This window comes from Harpia harpyja, chromosome 1 (assembly GCF_026419915.1).
Source record: "Harpia harpyja isolate bHarHar1 chromosome 1, bHarHar1 primary haplotype, whole genome shotgun sequence".
NCBI lineage: Eukaryota > Metazoa > Chordata > Aves > Accipitriformes > Accipitridae > Harpia > Harpia harpyja.
In genome coordinates, this window is record NC_068940.1 from 73,792,685 (window position 1) to 73,813,275 (window position 20,591).

A 20,591-nucleotide genomic window follows, 5' to 3' on the forward strand; every position below is an offset into this window, starting at 1 on the left:
TTAAACTCCCTTCTAAGATTCCTAGATTATTTGAAGCCCTGGTGCATGCTAACTTGCAGCTTTTTTTTTTTCCTCCTAGTTGCCAGTCCTGAGAAAACTATCAATGGCTTTTATACACACGTCTTCATGTCATGCACTACTTATTGACACTTTGATAATTTCCAGTCTGCCACACAGCTATTAGATAAGACATAAGTTAAACATGTAATTAAAACTAGGTTACTTCAATCATTTTGAAATCTTTTCTTTAAATAACATTTTAAATCCTCTCAGTGAACAAGAAATTACATTCCTTCCTTTCTATGAGTACAATAGGTACATAAATCAATGTTAGTCCAAGTGTACGTAAGTTTATGCACAGTATACCCCATTTGGATACAGCATATATACAGGTAAGTAGTTCATGGAAATAAGTAACTTCAATCACCTCACATATGGAAAAAAGCATGACAAATTAGATGAGAATCGTATTGCTAGCTGGAATTTGCAAGACGTTTGAATGAATGTTTTCCATTGGCCTGTGCAAAGAATTGCACTGTAACTGAAGCTTCTGAAGTGAAATATTTGGAGGCTGCATAGAAGAATACTTAAAAACGGTGACTGTGGGTTCTTCCTGCGATATGACATGCAACATGTGGACCATGAGAAGCAAACACAGTGTTGAAAATATTTTGATAAAGAAATTAAAATCCAATTATATATATAAGAGTTTGGCTTGATTAAGAAGTAGAAAATTGTGAAGCATAATGTATAGCAGTGTTAAGTTTGAAATGTAGTCATAGAAACTTTAGGAACTGTGTTATGTGTGACCATAGGAACCTTAGTATTGTTAAGTTTGAAATAAGCAAACCATAGAAACCTCACCAGGAAGACACTGGTCTTTCTATGTTTTGTTTCAAAAACTAAGGAAACCGTCATGGACACCAGTTTGCTGCTTGGAAACCCCCTTATCGAGGATTCCAATCAGTAGAGTTAAGTGAAATTGACCAATGATTGTTTTAACATAAGAATATTAATAAGGTGGTATGATTAAAAGACCAATCATTGAAAAGGAATTAACATTTTGTTTGGAAATCTAGTGAATATGTATAACAGGTGTGTATTTAACTGTATAGTTAAACCAGACAGGTGCACACGATAGGTGGAGCGATCCCCCGTGTGCCCAGCGCTGCAATAAAGGAGTGCCTGCTTCTTAACTTCTCATTGTTGTTAAGGAGTTTTATTCCGGATTTCGGCAACAACAGGAATGTCCAAGAGGAATAATACGCCTTCAAAATAAAATTCTACCAATAATCCTCAGTAATTAAATGATGGATTAAGACATGAATTATGGAAGTACATAAATTTTTCAAGTTTCTTCATATATAAAAATTGAATCCCTTTTGACATCTTCAAATTTCTGGACTGAGTCACAGCTCAGTTGCCAAAAGCAAGTTTTCCTGAGTGAGTTCTGTGCAGCAGTTTTTACTATATCATTACAACACTCTCTTAAGTGTTACAAATACATTTTAGCATATATAATATATACACTGAATAGACAAGTATTTCCCTTCTACTCTTCTACTGAAGTTCATCTTCTTGTAAAATATTACCGGATGAACCAAATTTCTGCTTTATTTTTGGAATCATGAGATAGTATAGGCTAGAAGGAGCTTTGGAGGTCATCCAGTCCAACTCTCAGCTCAAAACAGGGCTAACTTCAAAGTTTTCTTTGAATTATACACAATCAAGCCCAGGTCTTCTTCCCTAAGCTGCTAATATATAAACAATAATCAAGAAGTATTCATAAAAAGTTCAAATTTTTCATTCCAATATGTATTATTTTGCATTTATCAGCAGTGAATTTCATCAGCTATAATGTTCCCCATTCAACAACCTCGTGAGCTCTGGAGCTTATTATTGCTATGAGTAATACCTACTGGAGAATCAAAAATTACAGCTACAGCTCCTTAAAAAAGTTCATCAGGTTGATCAGCTATGGTATGAATCAGTTATAAAAATAATAGTTTTAACTGTATCCTCCCACCTTGTAAAAGGAAGCCTGGTTGAACATGCAGTATGGATTTTATAAAATGGTTAGGAAAAATATTCATATTGAATGACAAGGTGACAACTGTTGGCCTAACACAGGAAACAGCTAACTGCAGAGGAAACTGCAACTTTGTCTGTGGTGCAGAATTCTTCCTACTAGGAACTAAGCATAGCTGAGATAAAAACTGCTGCTAACCACCTCCAGAAAAATTCATGAGGAAATGAAAGGGGAAGTAAATAAATATAAAAAGACAGAACAAGATTCAAAGTTGGAGGCTTACTGAACCGCAAGATCACCTGAACCAGGAAAAGGTTCTTTGAGATACTGTCAGGCAAGGAACAGAGATGCATTAGTGCTCTTCTCTGAGCAACACATTAAAATAATAAGATTCCATGAGTTTCAGGAGTGATTGCCATGCATTAAAAAAAAAAAAAATCATTAAAAGGCTATTTTTGACCAAAAAGTATTTGCACGTAATAAACATACATCAGTATAGATGTGTGAAATAAAAAACATGATTCTTCAGTAAAGCTATCTTTTAGTGTAAATACAAGCTTCACTAGGGCAGATGCATTTTGATCTGAATGGGCAACTCCAAGGTCACAAAGCTAAGGCTGTATCATATGGAGGCAAAATACATGCTGTAGCAGCTGACGGGATTTTTGGGGTGGGTGGCAGAGGGGCCAGAAGAGGAAGAGAGATGGTAAAAGCTATCTTTGTTTACCCATTATATCTGCATCTCCTTCAGAAAAAGAAAAAACCAGATATTACAATAGCAGGAGGAAAAACGGGAAATTGATGAAATAAAGAATGAAATTCTCAGATACCATAACTCACAGATTTCTAAGAGTTTCAGTAAAAGTGAATCTTGCTCATTCTCTTAAATTGTTAACTTAAGAGAAAACAGTGAGAATAATCCCCACGTTACAGATTTGTTCAGCCTTTATTTATTGCTTGATATCTTAAGTTGTGAGATTTCAGCTAAAAATTGTCAACAAAAGAAGTCTTAAGCCAAGTCACACCCTTCTAAACCTAATTAATGCTGTATCTTTTGAACCATTTGAAGCTGCCTTTGCTAACTAAGGGTAATTAGCTTGCAGCAGAGAAACTCCTTCCACCCACCATCAAACAAGGTACCATGAGATATCTTTGTCTGTTTCAAGAGCACTTTGTGTTGCGGTTGCTCCATTGAATGAATACTTAATAAACAACAAGTAATCCCTCTCAAAAGTTCAATAGGTACTTGGTGGTAAATGTGGTCTTTGATTCAATCATTAACTCAGAAGACATTTGTCAGTAAAAGACTAATCAAAGTTTCCACTTCTATGTGCATGTACGTCTATATGTGTTTGGAGGTCTTTCAAAAAATCAAAGGAGGTTTGATGTAATTTTTACGATATGTTTAGTGACAAATATAAACACAGATGAGCATGACCTTCCAAAGTCCTTTCTGGAAGTTATTCCTATATTCCAATAAGTCATTACTCAATAAAACACTTGGCATATATTCCTTGTAAAAATCACAACCAGTTATTTATATCAACTCTCATTTCAGTTTAATAATCTATTGGTTATAACATGCCTAGATGGCTTTGAGGAAATTCAGTTATTTCTGATAAACAGCTTCATGTGCTACCACCCAAACTATGGAATATTCTTCAGTAGGTTTGTGGGGAAAATAGTGATAATCACTAATGAAAACATATCTTAATACTTGAACTAGGAAGTAATAAAATCAACAAGAATAAAATAAATTAACAAAATTAAATAAATAGATAAAACAAAACTAATAAAATTAAGTGGGCTCAAGATATTAGAGAATAATGCTCATTGATCAAGCAGTACTTACAAGAAGCTTTTTCCTGATGGCTTCTAGTTTTTCTGCAGCTGCTGTTAATTCAGCATTTGCCTGGGCCAACGCACATTTTGGTTCTACCTCACAATACACCTTGAAAAAGACATACAACATAGGTACATTAGACAACAAGTTGGTCTCACATTCATTACAAAAATTACAAATGTATCCTGATGAAAGACTTTCAGACAATCCTAATAGTCTCTCATTACATATATTTGCTTTAGAACCATCCTTCTAAAAAATAGTGAGACATGCGGAGATTTCTTTCATTCTTGACTTCAAGACTACAGGAGATTAGATTACAGCCTATATAAGGATATTTTAAGCAGAACTGAATGTATCCTTAGTGGGTCTACTCTCCAGCTAAAATTAATTTATATGTATCAGTTTCATGGTTTTAGAATACACGTGGAAATCAGACAGGCATTAAGCTTGATTAGATTTCAACTAAAATTGATTAGTGTTTCACTATTTTGGAGTTAAATGATAACATGCTACAATACTAGGATGAATGGAGGAATCCTGCTACCAGGTGCTCCAGGGACTCGTAAGTGATAAGATCTGTCTTACATTCCAGACAGCCAGACTCAGATGGACATTTCAAGTGAAACATGTACATCTGGAGAAAAATATTTCCCAACTGTTGCATCATAATGACAATCATAGAATCATAGAATCATTTTGGTTGGAAAAGACCTTCAAGATCATCAAGTCCAACCATTAACCATGCCCCCTAAACCATGCCCTGGAGTACCCTGTCCACTCGCTTTTTGAATACCTCCAGGGATGGTGACTCAACCGCTTCCCTGGGCAGCCCATTCCAATGTTTGACAACCCTCTCAGTAAAAAAATTTTTCCTAATATCTAACCTAAATCTCCCTTGCCTCAACTTGAGGCCATTTCCTCTTGTCCTATCTCCAGACACCTGACAGAAGAGACCAACTGAGAAGTCTTGGACAGCCACATCTTTTTTACCATATTCTACTACAAATAAATACATGCGTACGTACTGTTAAGCACTGAATACTTCCCACTTTACCTGTGGTTGCTGTTACATTCTCCCCAGAACACCAAGCTGAGCTTACCAAAATAATAAAAAACTTCAACAGAAATTCCCCCCCATCAGGGCTATCAGAGGAACTGAGATATATATATATATATATACACACATACACACACACACACATATATACCTCATTGAATTTTACTGTGTTCATGACCCAGGCACAGAGACCAGCTGCTGCAAAGGATTTTGTATGAACATAATTTGGGTTGAAATCTGGATCCTTCAAGTAATGTTCCTCGATGACGCTCAGACAATTCTGAGGAATATGCTCCTTATCATAGTTGATTAAAGCTTGTAAGAAGTCATCAACCTGCAAGAAAGGAAGTTCCAGTGCATCAATCCTTTTCCATTTCAGAGAATCAGAACCTAACTCCTACTTTCATCACAAATGAAATCCTGTGCTAGCTTATTGGTTTGGAAACATTATGCAGTACAAAGCAAAAATATTATTTCCGCCAAAAGCCTGAAGTATTCACCCTTGCAACCACATTTTGTGATTTTATGATTCACTTGAGGAATTTGGCAGAGATGAGATAAATATCATTAAATGCTGTCCCTTTGACTTTTTTTCTATTTTTGCAATTAATAAATCCCAGTGGTGCTCAGGCTGGCTAGAGTTCATCATAAAACGTACACAGAAAAGAACGTAGGGTCGCGTCTTATCCCCCTAAATTCAAACTGTAAGAAAATGAAGTTGCGATTTAGTTTCTTTTTCTCTGGCTCTCATTTTTAACTATTCTTTTCCTCTCTCATCTCAGATATTATGTGATGTTCCATTGATTGTTACCTTTCCCATAAAGACTTTTGTAGCTTTGCAGCTTTGGTCTTTGAGCACTTTCCCTTTATATGCCAGTAAAACCATCACTGCAGCGATAACATTGATTACAGCCATTGGTGCATCGGTGAAGGCTTTCAGTTCTGTAAGATTAACCTGAAAAAAGAAGATCAGAGGAACAGGTACAGAATTGTACAACGATAGTGGGTTTGTTCCACAGAAGCTTTCTGATTACCAGTACAACTCTCAGCTCTTCAAAGACTATTACTAACTATTTTATGTGGTGAAAATACTGATGGTCACAGCCCTTCTCTTGCTCTGCAATCCTAAGTGCAACTTGGTCAAGCAGGGTGATGGGAAGTGTAATGCCAGGTCAGGTACAGCAGTTGCCAACCTGTTGCTTTGGAGCATGCTGCCCAGAGAAGATGGAAATCTGTGCTTGGCAGCTTGGCACTGGAATGACCATTTAATAGCCTTGAACTGCTTGAACAATGAACAAATTTTTTTTTGCAGAAATCAAACTGTATGATCTTTACCCTACTAAGTGTGTCTAAGGCTGCTGTAACAGCGACAAGAGCAGGTTCATCTTTCAGCAGCTCATCCTCACATTCTTTCTGTCTCACATATACTTCTTGGATTGCTGCTACCTATTAAAACAATGAATCTTAAGATTTCTATTGAAAATTAAGGCTGTAAATCAAATCAGAGCTGCTTAAGCACTCACACTTGCAGTGTAATATCTGTATACACAAACAGATTTAGAAACTGTTATTTTATGTTATCCATCAAAAAAGACCTCTACAACTCTGACACTCAAGCAGGTTTGTGCTTGGCTCTAGACACCCTCTGTTTTGCATGGTGAGAATTAACATCTCCTGTTTATACCACCATACTGCAGAAGAGTCAGCCTTACCTCTGTGCCTGGGAAGATCATGGAACAGATCCTCCTAGAAGCTATGCTAAGGCACATGGAGAACAGGGAGGTGATTCGAGACAGCCAGCATGGCTTCACCAAGGGCAAGTCTTGCCTGACCAACCTAGTGGCCTTCTATAATGGAGTAACTACATCAGTGGACAAGGGAAGAGCTGCAGATTTCATCTATCTGGACTCCTGTAAGGCCTTTGACATGGTCCCCCCCAACATCCTTCTCTCTAAATTGGAGAGATACGGATTTTATGGGTGGACTGTTTGGTGGATAAGGAATTGGCTGGATGGTCACATCCAGAAAGTAGTGGTCAACAGGCTCAGTGTCCGGATAGAGATCAGTTATGAGTGGTGTCCCTCAGGGATCCATATTAGGACCAGTACTGTTTAATATCTTCATCAATAACATAGACAGTGGGATCAAGTGCACCCTCAGCACATTTGCAGACAACACCAAGCTGAGTGGTGGCTGACACACCTGAGGGATAAGATGCCACCCAGAGGGACCTGGAAAAGCTTGAGAAGCAGGCCCACGTGAACCTCATGAGATTCAAGAAGACCAAGTACAAGGTCCTGAACCTGGGTTGGGGCAACTCCCAGTATCAATACAGGCTGGGGGATGAAGGGATTGAGAGCACCCCGGCAGAGAAGGACTTGGGGGTACTGGTGGATGAAAAGCTGGACGCGAGCCGGCAATGTGCACTTGCAGACCAGAAAGCCAACCCGGACTGCATCAAAAGCAGCATGGCCAGCAGGTTGAGGGAGGTGATTCTGCCCCTCTACTCCACTCTGGTGAGACCCCACTTGGCGTACTCTGTCAAACTCTGGAGTCCTCAGCACAGAAAAGACATGGACCTGGTGGAGCAGGTCCAGAGGAGGGCCACAAAAATGATCAAAGGGATGGAACACCTCTCCTGTGAGGAAAGGCTGAGAGAATTGGAGTTGTTCAGCCTGAAGAAGAGAAGGCTGTGGAGAGACCTTATTGGGGCCTTTCAATACTTAAAGGGGGCTTACAAGAAAGATGCAGACAGACTTTTTACCAGGGCCTGTTGCGATAAGGCAAGGGGTAATGGTTTTAAACTAAAAGAGGGTAGATTCAGACTAGATATAAGGAAGAAATTTTTTACGATGAGGGTGGTGAAACACTGGAACAGGTTGCCCAGAGAAGTTGTGGATGCCCCATCCCTGCAAACAATCAAGGCCAGGTTGGATGGGGCTCTGAGCAACCTGGTCTAGTTGAAGATGTCCTTGCTCATTGCAGGGGGGTTGGACTAGATGATCTTTGGAGGTCCCTTCCAACCCAAACCATTCTATGATTCCATGATTCTAAGAGCTGGTGGGCAAGACCCTCAATGACAGCTGAGTTTTGCAGTGCCAGGACATCCATAAGGCAGCCACTGCTCGCTTCAGTAAAGCTCCTACATGCTCTACGTTAGCTAGCACATGCAGCTGCTCAGGAGTGAAGCCTTGTATGTGGTGAGGATAATGTGATAAGGAGCCGGAGACAGAGGGATGAGCTAGCAAATCAGCTATCTACAATCATTAGAAGTTAACAGGCTTCTCCGTGACTTATAACCTCATATTGTACCTGCTATTTCTAGTAAAGCAGTAGTTTAACCTCTGGGTGGCTAGATCACACTTATTCTCATTGCTCCAGAGAGAAAATTTGGTATACGAAGTTCCTTTCTTCCCTGCTGCTCTGAATCACGAAGCATCCCTGCATGTTGCTCTGCCCTTATAAGGACAATAGCGTGCGATAGGAGGTGGAAACCTGCTGACTACCTTCTTTGTGGAGAAAACACACTGAGACTAAAAGAGATGAATAGGAAACAGAATAGCTTCGGATTGGCATGCCAGAAACCGTTTTTGTTTATACTTATGGACAAAAGTCTGTATCATCACAAAGAATCTTTATCTTGTTTATTATAACAACTAGATATTCTCTATCATCCTCTGCTGCTCAGTTTTGCAAACTGAAGAGTAAGGAACAGGTACTGATGCTTTATCTGCTAAAAGCGGTTTGTACTTGAAATATTCATTTTTCAAATTCACTTCTTCACAGGCTGCTCCGATTCTGGCCTCAACAACTTTGCCTTATTCTTATTATCATGTTAAATATATGTGCAGTAAACCTGATGAAAAAGAAGTTTTACCTTTTGCTTACTAAAGAAAATATGGCACTTCCACACAATTTTGGTAGTGCTCACAAGGTTGATGGTGAAAGGAATATGGGTCTCTCAAAGACCACTTCAGCATTTGTAAGACTAAACCTCTCAGGTTAATTAACTAACTATTGTTTAGCACAGCCTCCTCTCCTTCAGGGTAATGAAGGACAGCACACTACCACCACAATGCTGTGAGAGGACTATGTGACAGCTTTATACAATTTCTGCTCGCTTCTGTGAGATGACAATAGACCACACACATTTTTCAAATGGGTACTGGATTAAGAGATTTTGTGTGATGCCTAATTTCTTTCTTGCATAGGAGACTACAACACAAAATATTGCAAGTAATGCTTTCTTTGCCATTTTGATATCTAAGGACGTAAAAGAGAGGAACAGCTGTAAGAAGCGTAATATGTATTTATGTATATATTTTTTCTTTTCTGCTAGATAGGCTTTTAATACCTCTTGCTGAAAAATTGCTAGTATGAAGACTGTCCTTCTGGCAGATGTACCTGTCTACCAGACTGTGATCAAGCATGTCTGTATGGATGTGAAATACCACCTATCTGTATGGATGCTTTTGAAAAAAGGAGCCTGTAAGCTTGTGAAGACACATCAGATAGTGAATGTTCCTGGTTGCCAACAGAAACCTTGAGATCACTGTGTGAGATACAAAAATTCAGAAGGACTCCTGTGTTGAGGACTCTATATAATACTGTAGGATGCAAGGGTGAGAGATTTAGTAATGCAGGACAGGAGACCAGGTAAAGTTTCTGTACAAAAACCTGGGGAATATTAGGGCAGTCTGTTATTCCTTTTGGAAAATTTGCCTTTTTCTTTTAACTCCTCAGCTCCAGGTCTGAAACCATAGGCCTCAACAAAGGAAAGAACAGGAGAAAAGGAAATAACCTATATGAAAACACTATACTTACTTAATTTCAGGTTTGGAAATTAAACAGATACCAATCCAAGCAGATTTGTCAAAACACTTATTTTGGCTTAAGAGTGGCTTAGATCAGTGACTTTACAGCGGCTAGCATCAGTTTTAAGTGAAATCTGAGTGTCTCCACAACTTTCTGCAAGGATTTAATTATCTGTTTAAAAGCTGATTATGATTTCCTTGGTGCAAATTCATCTGGTAGAGTAACCCTGGAGGGTGTTCTGTATCACCTGCAATTGCGTATTTGGAAGATTATCGTACACGTTTTTAAGGATACATTGCCTGGGGCTGAAGTTAGTTATATTTGGTTCATCTTTATCCTTGTACCTCATGCTCATCTCACAGGTTCATTTCCTGTCAGGTCTCGCTTAAACAGAGTAATTATAGAGAAAGAGGATATTACAGTGATCAAGATGTTAATACTCAGATCAAGCACTATGCATTGGCAGTAACAGGCTTCTATAAGAATTTAATATCCTTACAAAATGTGTTTCTGCAATTGTTGGGGGCACTTTCCTGTATACACTTATTACATGGGACACACGTAGACACTGTCCATGGAAATAGCAAAGATTAAGAATCAATATGCATTACACTACAAATGACAAGTTACCAAAAGTTAAATATTTCCCCCAACTCTTGTGAAGTAGCTTTTAGGATGAAATTCCCAATGTTTATTGATTTGCATCTTAGCCACAACAAGTTTTCTAAATTAAATACTGCATATACAAGTTGCAGTTTTACTTTGGTTTTTTATTTTCTCTAACATGGTTTGAAACCCATGTTACTGAAATTAACTTAAAGCGAAAAGTTTAGAACAGCCAAATGCTCCTTCTGTTAAAGTTATTAAGGATGTAACCAGGTGAACAAGGATTACATTTACAGTACATAGTGCTTCTAACAAGACACAATATTTTCCATTAAAAAACCCAGCTAATTTAAGTCACACAAGCTGCATTCCAGTTCTGTCTCTCTTTTTTCTTACGCTTCTTATTCTTTGCTTGCTGATGCCCAAAGAAAATATGGGACAAGATAATTTTTTTTAAGGGAGGAAAAATGAAACAGAGCAGGTTGTAGATAAGCCTTAGGACAGTATTTCTCAAATCTTCTTCCCTCACAAAGAGATGAAGGAGCTTTTCATCCCCATCTCCACAAGTTTAGTCCCCTTCACATCAATAACTTCTAAGGTATAGAGCTCTTCAATGATGGCTAAATTGCTAGAAAAGCTGGAAGCAGTGTGCCCTTAGCAATCAGACCATGAATAGAGTGGCTCAAATATACCATGTAAATAAAGAATATACTTCAGCTGAGGGAGGTAAATCAAAAAAGCTGGTCAGTCTGGATTCATCTTTGCTCCTAATCCTCAGCTAGTGTCACTATCACCCATATACCTACACCATCCTCTGCATGTTTTCTTCCTTTGAGGGGGTAGGTCCCATTTTAAAAGGCAATGGCATATGCATCTTCATCTGTAAACCACTCTGGCTGGCATCATTCAGAGCACAAAAATGGCCAGTAAAATGACAGCAGTGTTACTGCCCACTATTTTAAAACTTTAGCAGTGTCACATTCATAGTCAGACCCTTGTTGATTACTATACAGATATGTAGCTCTGCCACACTTATGGGGCATCCAGACTGACCTCACTTTTCCTGATGAGTCTGATCTAAAGTGACTTTCACTCTTCACCTTTTCTGAAGTAATGCTTTACTCTAAGGCAATACCTCCAAGGTATTTACTGGCTTAATGTTGTAAAACTCAAAACCCCCTTATAAACTCCAGTTTGAAATCTATAGAACAGGTAAGCCAAAATAATTTTTTAAAGGGTGACAAATTATAATCAATTATGGAAAGTATTCACAAATTACTTAGCTGGAATATGTATTGTCATTTTCTAATTATTTCTTTTTGTAACAGAAATTATAGAAGATTAATATTTAGAAACCATCATCAGCCTTATGAAATAGCTTTAGATTAACGTAGCACAAAATGACACTTTCATTTCCAATAAAAACATTTCAGAAGCGCAATAAAGCAATGAACAGGGGAGTATAGTGATCATTAGTGTCATGTGCTGAACTTCATCCCTTAAACAAAGTAGCCCAAAGATGTGATTATCCCATGATAATCATTCTGTGTGTTTCACCTACTTAGTTAATGAAGCAATTAGAATTGTGTTAAGGGTGTATTTTGATCATCCAAATCTGTCAGAAGCATACAGAACCAATAGAGGAAAAGCACCGTTGAAAAGTGGTCAGTAGGGTGTTGAGCTGTTGAATCCAATTTGTGCAAGTTTAATTAATTGCACTATTTGGACTTTAAACTTCATAGCCATTTTTAAGTCCTAGATAAGATATGGATCAGCAAAAGGCTGAAGTCCATAATTAGCATAATCCAGACAAATGTAAAGGTCCCGATCCAGTCTTCATTTATGTTGGTGTCAAAAATCATTTCTCCCTCAATAATAACAGGATGAGACACAAAGTAATTAGAAAAGTATTAAATATCACCTAATAATAATAAGTCTTTAAGAAACAAAACAGAAGAAAATGAAAGACCATTTTGATTGCTCAGAAAGTATAGCCTTCCCTGTTGATCAGTATCTGAAAACTGTTTACAAAGTTCTTGGCAACTTGAAGTTTCCATAGCTCAAAATCAGGCATTAACAACTATTACCAGTCAACTAAAAATTTCTCTCTGCAGTACCGATAAATGACACAACGTACATCAGATTTTGTAGCAAAATGCTAGAGTTGAATGAGCCCTTCGGAGTTTAAAGGCAGAGGAGCTTCAGTTTACAGCATTCCATATTGCTGGTATTTTATTTCAAAAACCGTGCTTGCAACAGTAGATGAAAATTTTAGAGTCTAGATTAAATTATGTGTTTCTATTTGTTCTGTGGTGAGGACTACTGCATGTAAACTTCTATGTTTCCAACAGGGATGTTGATAACTAAGGTTAATAGGCTGAACTGAGAGCAAATAAAAGAAGATTCAACACTGATGACACATATTATTAGGTATGCTATTATAATCTTAAAATTCAAGGTTTGCAACTTGTAATATTGTGAGATACTGGAATGAACTTCTGTATCAATTGAGTTGTTCAATTTACCTAGAGCCTCAAAGCCTTTAGAAATCTGAAGTGCTCAGAGATGACTCTCTGACCTTTACTGTATTAAAAATAGGTCTGATTCTCAAGATCCACATCCATTAAATGCTTGAATGAGCTCAGTATTTATTGTTCTTTCATCTCATTAAAACAGCTAAAAGGTTGGGAAAAAGCATAATGTAAAGAAAGGTCAAGTGGTAATCACGGTGTGAAATGCTGTTACATGTGTAAGTATAATAATTCTTTAGACTTTATGCTCCCTGGAGAGGAAGTTGTTCAAAACTGTTCACCTAAAAAGGTTTATTTTGTGCTAAATATAGCTCAACAGCACTAAATGGGGGAATTAGACTGACCTTTTGCTCCTCTGCATCTGCAATGGCCTTTTCTTGGATCACTTTCTCAGTCTGAAACCCTATCTTAGCAATCAAAGCTTCAGCATCTTGATTTCTCAGTTGCAGTTCTGCCTCTCGAGAAGCAAGTTTGTATTTTAGATCTTCTACCTACTGGGCAAAAGGTAATACGTTATTTGGGAGCAAGGGTCATTAGGTACGGTTCTGGACAGATTATACCACACAAGCCCCAAAAAGCTGAACTGAAAACAAAATTCTTGTTTCCTGGGTCTCAGTAGTAAAAGTGTTGTCTTCTCCTTTTTTATTTTGTTTCCATTTGACAGCTCCTTGTTTGTAGCTCACAGAATCTTGCTGACATAAAGAATTTAATAAGAACAGCCTAACTGCTCCCACCAGCGACCCCGCAGCTCCCCTGAGATGCTCAGATGTCTGTCTAGCTGCTGAGGTTGTGTTTGTAACCAGGTGTCTCAGCGGTGCAAGAAGGCCCAGCTGCAGCACCTAGCGAAGATGCAAATGTAAAAGGACATTATGGAAAATGCTTAGTAATCACTCTGAGCAGATAATTCCAGCAGAGGTTTGCTGAAAGGTTAAGACAGGCTCAGAGACTGATGAACAAAGACTACCTGTTAGTTTGCTGAAATAGCAATTTATTGCCTGCTAGGCGAGAAACCCGTATCAAAATATCCAGCAACGATATCTTTCCACATATAAAGGAATTGTTGCAAATACTTGGGTTTTTTTATTTTTTCCCCCAATCCCTCCAAGCATTTTATCTAGGAGCTATTCATGATAAAAGGCTGTATTTTAACCAGAGGGGGCTCTTGCTAACCTGATTTGGATAGGAGTGGTAAGACAAAGAGGAAGACAAATATTAGAGGGCTTGAACTTTCATTACATGGAAGGTCTTGAGGGCTCTTCTTCTTTGGTGGGCTCCTGAAATCTTATAAGACCTAATCTACCTTTTCAAATTTGACCATTATGAAATGAGAAGACAAAGCTGTAATACTGAGTTGTAATAGATGACTGTAGAGGTCCCAAATCTCTCCACTCAGTTTATTTTTCAATTTATTTCAGCTGACTTTATGTCTTTTTCTTTCTGAAAAAACTAAGCAGTGCTGCATTTGATATTCTTGTGTAGAGCTCCAGAGTGCAGGATAAAAATGGCTCAGTGTTCAAGCACCTGGCTAGATAAGAGCTGTGGCTCTGTCTGCTAGCACAGCATGCAGCACTTGGAATTGTCAAATTACCTTTTGGTCATCGTCAAATTAGAATTCAGAGAAAAAGAGCGTTTTAATAATTTATTAGCATGGGATACCTTATTAAAAAGAGACTTTAAAAAAGCAGTCACCCTTTTCTGTTGACCATTTATTTTTGCAGGTCTTCAGCTGGCAAAGTGGGAAGAAGCCAGCCAGCTCCTGTTATTAATCTGATGCTGTAGCACCAAGACACCGCGTTACGTAAAGACTGCAACTAAGCATTTCATTCGCAGTTTTTTTATAAAAACATGCAGACTTTTTATTTTTAATAAAGAAATTGCTGGATTACAGCTTGTCTTCAGCATTTGCAAAAGGGATTATGGAACGCGTGTGTGGGTGGGGTGGCGGAAAGGCTTCAAAGCAGTTTCCCCTCCCTTCTGTCTTTGTGGACTGACCAGCCACAAATGGAACTGTAGGCAGAAGTACTGACTGGGGGCTAAGTGGTACTAGCCCCACAAGGAGGTGACAACAGCTGACGGAAAGGCTCCACACTTGTTCCTCCTGCTTTCATTACCCCTCAAGCTGGTCACTGGCCACGCACAAAATCCCCACGTACAGAACTGCATCTTCTCTCTCCATGGTCTGGCTTTTACTGTGGCATTTGCTTCCCCTCCCACCCTTTTACTGTGGCACCACTATGGTCCCCTTCCCTCCAGACTTTGTCCTTGCTCAAATGGATGGACCCCTTTCCAAAGACAGCTAAAGAGTTCAAAGAGCCTCTACATGAAGAAAAACAACCACCCTTGTTTCCCAAATGAGGTAATTTCAATGAAACACAAAAATGCCACCCCACAGCTAATCAATCTAATGAAAAGGGGCTGTGACAACTGTGTTTTATCCGCAGTAAACCCAAGATTATTTATAAAGAATGAAAGAAAAGGTTGTGACCTTCACAGTTCACCTGGAAAGCTGCTGCCTTCAGCTTCTGCATGCCATTCACCAAGTGCTCCATGTGTCCCAACACCTTGTTTTTCTTCTCTAGAAGGATCTTATAAAGCATGATTTTCTCCAGAAAAGTCTTTGCAATAGTGTAATTGTATCGCCTGTCCTTACGATTGTATTTGGCACTCAGCATATTCACACTGGTGTGGGCATAAGCCATGAAGTCACAAATGGAGTCCTGGATGAGTGGCTGAACATACCCAAGGAACAAGAACAAATGTAAACCCAGGAGCAAAGAAATGTTTCCAAAATTAAGCGTATCTATATAAATCAGAAAAGGTTATGTTTCTAAGGATGGCTCGTTCACAAATCTATTCTTCAGTCTACCCTAAACATAATTTTGTCAGCATGTAAAAAACATTAAAGCAAAATGAGCCTCCCCCAACTTTTTTTGCATATAAATTAATTAATTCTGCACTGGCATTCATTAAGTCTTCATCACCACAGAAGCTCAGTGCTTCAACATACTTTCATTTATTTTTTTTAATAAATACTCCTAAAAGCTAGAAACAAAGATAAAATCAGTCACTATACTGCTATACACAGAGTTAAAACTGTATGGATTTTCTATTTCAGCTCTGAAAATCCTATTTAAGGAAAATCCTGTATAGGTAAAAGAAATACAACAGAGTGGTTACTCTAATCACACTGATACCCACATACCTCATATATCATCAAATTCCTATTCAGAGTGAAGTGCATTTATGCCATTAACTTCAGATTGAACAGAACTGGACTCCATGATTTAGATTTCTGAAGTCGTACAAGTCCCTGCTTATCTGTGCTTGTCAAAGTCAGTGATAAACTAACATAAACTGTTATGAGGGCAGGATTAGACCACTGTGGAGTGCTTCTGAAAGCTGAGTCTCCACATACCCTAAAATGTCAGAAAAATCAGCAACGGTTCTGTGCTGAAGAGATCTTCTATCAGTTTCAAGGGGTATTTGACCAGAAAAGTAGTTATGACTTAATGGAGTTCAGAGCCACTCTGAGCTGTGACAGCTGACACTCTTCCCTACATGCCACCCAGGCATCAAACCACAAAGTATACCTACAGCTCCAAGCAAATCTCAGCACGCTGCAGAAAGGACCCCAGAGCGGTCCTGTGGCCCCAGGGAGTTGCACTGGGTGCCACACAGCACTGCATGGGGTGTCTCCCTCGTCACAGGGGGGAAAATGCAGCCGTGAGACTGGAAAACTCTTCACATACTGTATCATAACCAAAACAGGCTAGACATATTTAAAACAGCTCCAGGTGGTCATTTAGTCATGTATTTCTGAGCAAAACGCAGAGCTAAAATGCCTGTCTTTATTCACCTCTCGCAGCAAGAACAGAGGTAGTTCTAGGACTAAAGCTCAAAGGTCCTTTTTCTAAATTTTTTGAGAACTGAACTAGCAAATACAAGGTACTACTATACTACTTTGAATACAAATATACTTCCCCAGGATAAAGGTGAAATAAGAAACTGCCAAAATTAATTTTTGTTTGTTTTAACGGACCCTATCTACCTATATTACTAGAATATATGCCTATACAGGTCTAAGAGAGAAGACTGTATGCAAAATTAACAGGGAAATACTAAGAAAACCCATTTAACTCCATCACTGTAACTAACTTCCATTTTGTCCTCTATGACTTCTAGCATACTTAAACTTTATAATTTGTGGAGTCACATCTCCCTCATTTTAATGATTATTTATTGCATTCTGTACAAGACGAACCCAGTTCAATTAATCAAGGGAAGCCTAAAAATCAATTAATATGAATTAAATGAGCTACACCGACTCTTAGGAAAGTCACACATAATTTACCAAAGCATTGTCAATAATGCTTAGGGAACTTTGGGAAAATTGCTCACGAGTGGCTGTTGATGCAGTTAAATGTTTTAAGCCTACATCATTAATATTACAATCAGGTTGATGCAGAAAGACTTGCCATTTTTCTCAGTAAGAAACCTCATTATTTTCTTGTGACTTTTAAAAGCTAGTTTAGAAGAATACTTATTTCACCTATGATTACAAAAACAGAAATTAAAACACGAACTAAATAAAGAACGATTTGCATTTAGAGAAAGCAGAAATAAATTGCTTTACAGATAAAAAAAATCAGAACATCATTAGTTGAGGCAAAGCTAGCATAAATTCATCTTAAAAAAAAAAACCTGTTCGTAAAAGCAAGGCTAGTCAGCAGGAATGGACGTTCTATGCAGATTTGAGCCGCGCTTGGCTTCCAACTGACATATGTTTCAGCCTTTTTCTCCTTTTTTCATTGTTCGTGACACACGCACCCTGCAGCACAGCTCTTCCTAGAGAAAGACAACCTCCTTACACATGATCCTTATGAGAGGTCTCTACTCAGCAGCCCTGAAAAGCCCTCTAACAACAGTTTCATTTGTAAATCAGTGAGGGAAGAAGTGGGTTCCGGTAGAGCTGGAAGTGGCCCGAGACAACTTGTCTCAATGGGGCAAAATAACTATTGTTATCGAGCTTAACAAAATGGCACAGCATGGGAGACACGCCGAGCCAGAGAGCAGCTGGTTGTAATTCACACTGGTTTTCAGAAAACACTAATCGTTCCCGAACAGACCTCTTTGAGGATTGGTCTTCCCTGCATTTTCAATTTGTCACTTTCTCTTATGATAAGGTCAGCGGTGACAGCACTTCCTGACATTAACAGCTGTGGCTTTTAAAAGGGTCATTGTGGAACTACTAATTGCAGTAATTTCATTAGCATAAATTATTTATTCTGCCATTCATTTATCTCCAGGTTTTGGGTTTTTTTTAATACTGCATTGTACTTTTCAATATATGCCCATTCAGGGTTGCAGGCAAAGGAAATTATTATTGCTAATTTAGCCTTCTTTATTAAAAAAGAGGCAAACAAAAAAGAGTTGATACAGTAACAAAATCTGATTTAACTGCAGTTCGCTAGAAAGCATAAAGTAGCTTGAAGCCAGTAATGAAAATTAGACTGGTACAAATCAAAACCATTCAATAGTCCTAAAGATGACTGAGCAATAAGCCTATATACAACCTGAAAGAAAATATAAAGTCTGTTCATTCTTATGCAGTCTCTCTATTCTAGGCCTTGGCTGACCAACTTTTAAGCATGCAAAAAAACCCCAGCGTAAGTTACAAGTAGAGTTTAGACAGGAGTTTTGCCTGCGTCCTCCCTATAACTTTCCTCAGGATGTAAAATGGTAATCACTAAATTGATCAATCTTAACTCTTTGCAGTTAAGTTGAGCTAGCTGAAACATGCTGAGCAAAGAGCAAAAAAGACCAATGTCACTGTACTTCGGGCTGCTTCTTTGCCATATCACATGTTGTAAAATACTTCAGAGTGAGATAAACTGAGAGCATAACAAATTTATCCTTGGTATGCTTCACAGTGTGCGCTGCTTGGTGCTAAGCAGAGAAGGAGCAGCATGCAAGACAGCAACAGCAAAATACTCAAAGGAGATGGCAGAGATGTACATTGCTGTTATTTTCAAAGGGATGGATTAAAAAATCCTGATTCTTTTATTCTGTACTCAGTGCTGATATGTGACACCTGCTAAAAGTAAGGATGAGAGGTTGTCCGTCATGTTGAATTTGAAAACGGAGACGTTATTTTAAAACACTATACATCATGTTTTATAGCAAATGAGGTATAAAGGTACTTTTGTAAGTTCATTAAGCTCGGTACATGGATTTCAGAACCGCTGCACAGTGTTCTTTTCTTGCACTCTTTTAAAATTAACTTTAGCAATTTGAGTACTGAAACAGAAGAGGGCTCTTTTCCTTTCTTTTCTCCCAAGAAATCAAAGACATCCAAATTGACTAAATATCTGATACTCTCCACTTCCCTCCAAATATCTCCGAACTCACTGTCTCGTCCTTAACCCACACATTGGCCAACGTCCTTCCGAGTGAAAAGGGGCTCATGCTCATGGGACTTATTTTCAACTGGCACCATAATTAGGGAGGATCACTTGTGCTTTCTGTTCAGACACTTTCACACAGGGCAGAAGGGACATTCACAGCATCCTTCATAGCACATACTGATGCTGCAGCTCACAACCTCCCTGCTGAGCTCAGTCTACCCCCCTTCTTTCCCTGGATAAACTGTATCTTCCAGAAAAGTACCTAGACTTGGTTTGAGGATAAGGAGATAGAGAATCTAAGACCTCCTTCTCAACTCCCACAATCACGGTGAATTTTTAATGGTTTCTCTCACCATTTAAACCCAGAAATTTTCCAGTTTTTGTTAAAGCAATGTAGATATGACGTCACATTTGCATTGAACTTTTAAGAGGAAAAAAAAAAGATCGTTAGCTTAACTTCAAGATACCCTAATTAAATATAATCTGTAATATTGTTGTACAGTGATGAACAACAACAACAACAACAAAATCTATTACTGTTGCTGTATTTTTGGAAACTCTGAAAAAGGACAATTAGGAGCCAATTATGCCAAAATAATCACTCAGCAACAGACCTCACGCTACTCATCGTAAGGGACAGCATGATTACAGTATGTTTCAGAAGTCCAGGCATACATGAGCCCTGGCTAATAAGATTTCTCTACCAAGAACAAACAAAAGGCTTTCCTGAAATAATCTAAAATGGAGCAAGTGAAATGATGTATTAACACACCAGCACTAGAGATGAGAGGAAGAAAGGAGACCACCTCCCATAAATCTTCGACGGAGAGGGGATGGCAGACTGCAGCTAAGATTCCCACTTCTTCAGGGTGGTCCTTTTCCACCCAGCCCCTCTCATTCTTTTGATATCCTAATACACCTCTGCAACTCTCCTGTTCCTCCTCCCTTTATTAACTATTTTTCTGTGATCATTCTCCCTTCACCTCCCTTTTACTCCTCCTCAGACTCTTTGCTGCACACGTCTCCTACCTTTCTGGTTCAGTTTTGCTTTTCTTCTGTCTCTCTTGGTTGAGTTCTCCTTCACTCCCCCCATAACACTGTCATAGTTTCTCTGTTATTTCAAGGCTTGTGTTCTGTGTTCATTCTTCCCATCACTTTCAAATCCTTCCCCTGTCTCCTCCTAATATTTTTTGCATTCTACTGTCTTGTCTGTTGGTCTTCTCATCGGCTGCACACGCAGACATGACTCAGGCACCCAGTACTGCTTTACGTATGCTGATGACACAGAAACCTTAACTCACTG

At 38.6% G+C, this 20,591-nt stretch overlaps 1 protein-coding gene across 1 annotated transcript in view; it reads right to left on the reverse strand.

Moving 5' to 3' along the window:
* The window catches only part of DNAH11 (dynein axonemal heavy chain 11), a 167,752-nt gene that overhangs the window by 52,933 nt on the left and 94,228 nt on the right, over nt 1-20,591 (reverse strand). Inside the window, 6 exon segments of the mRNA XM_052779465.1 lie at nt 3,882-3,980; nt 5,084-5,266; nt 5,744-5,887; nt 6,268-6,378; nt 13,229-13,375; nt 15,383-15,613. Coding sequence (XP_052635425.1) covers nt 3,882-3,980; nt 5,084-5,266; nt 5,744-5,887; nt 6,268-6,378; nt 13,229-13,375; nt 15,383-15,613 — 915 coding nt within the window.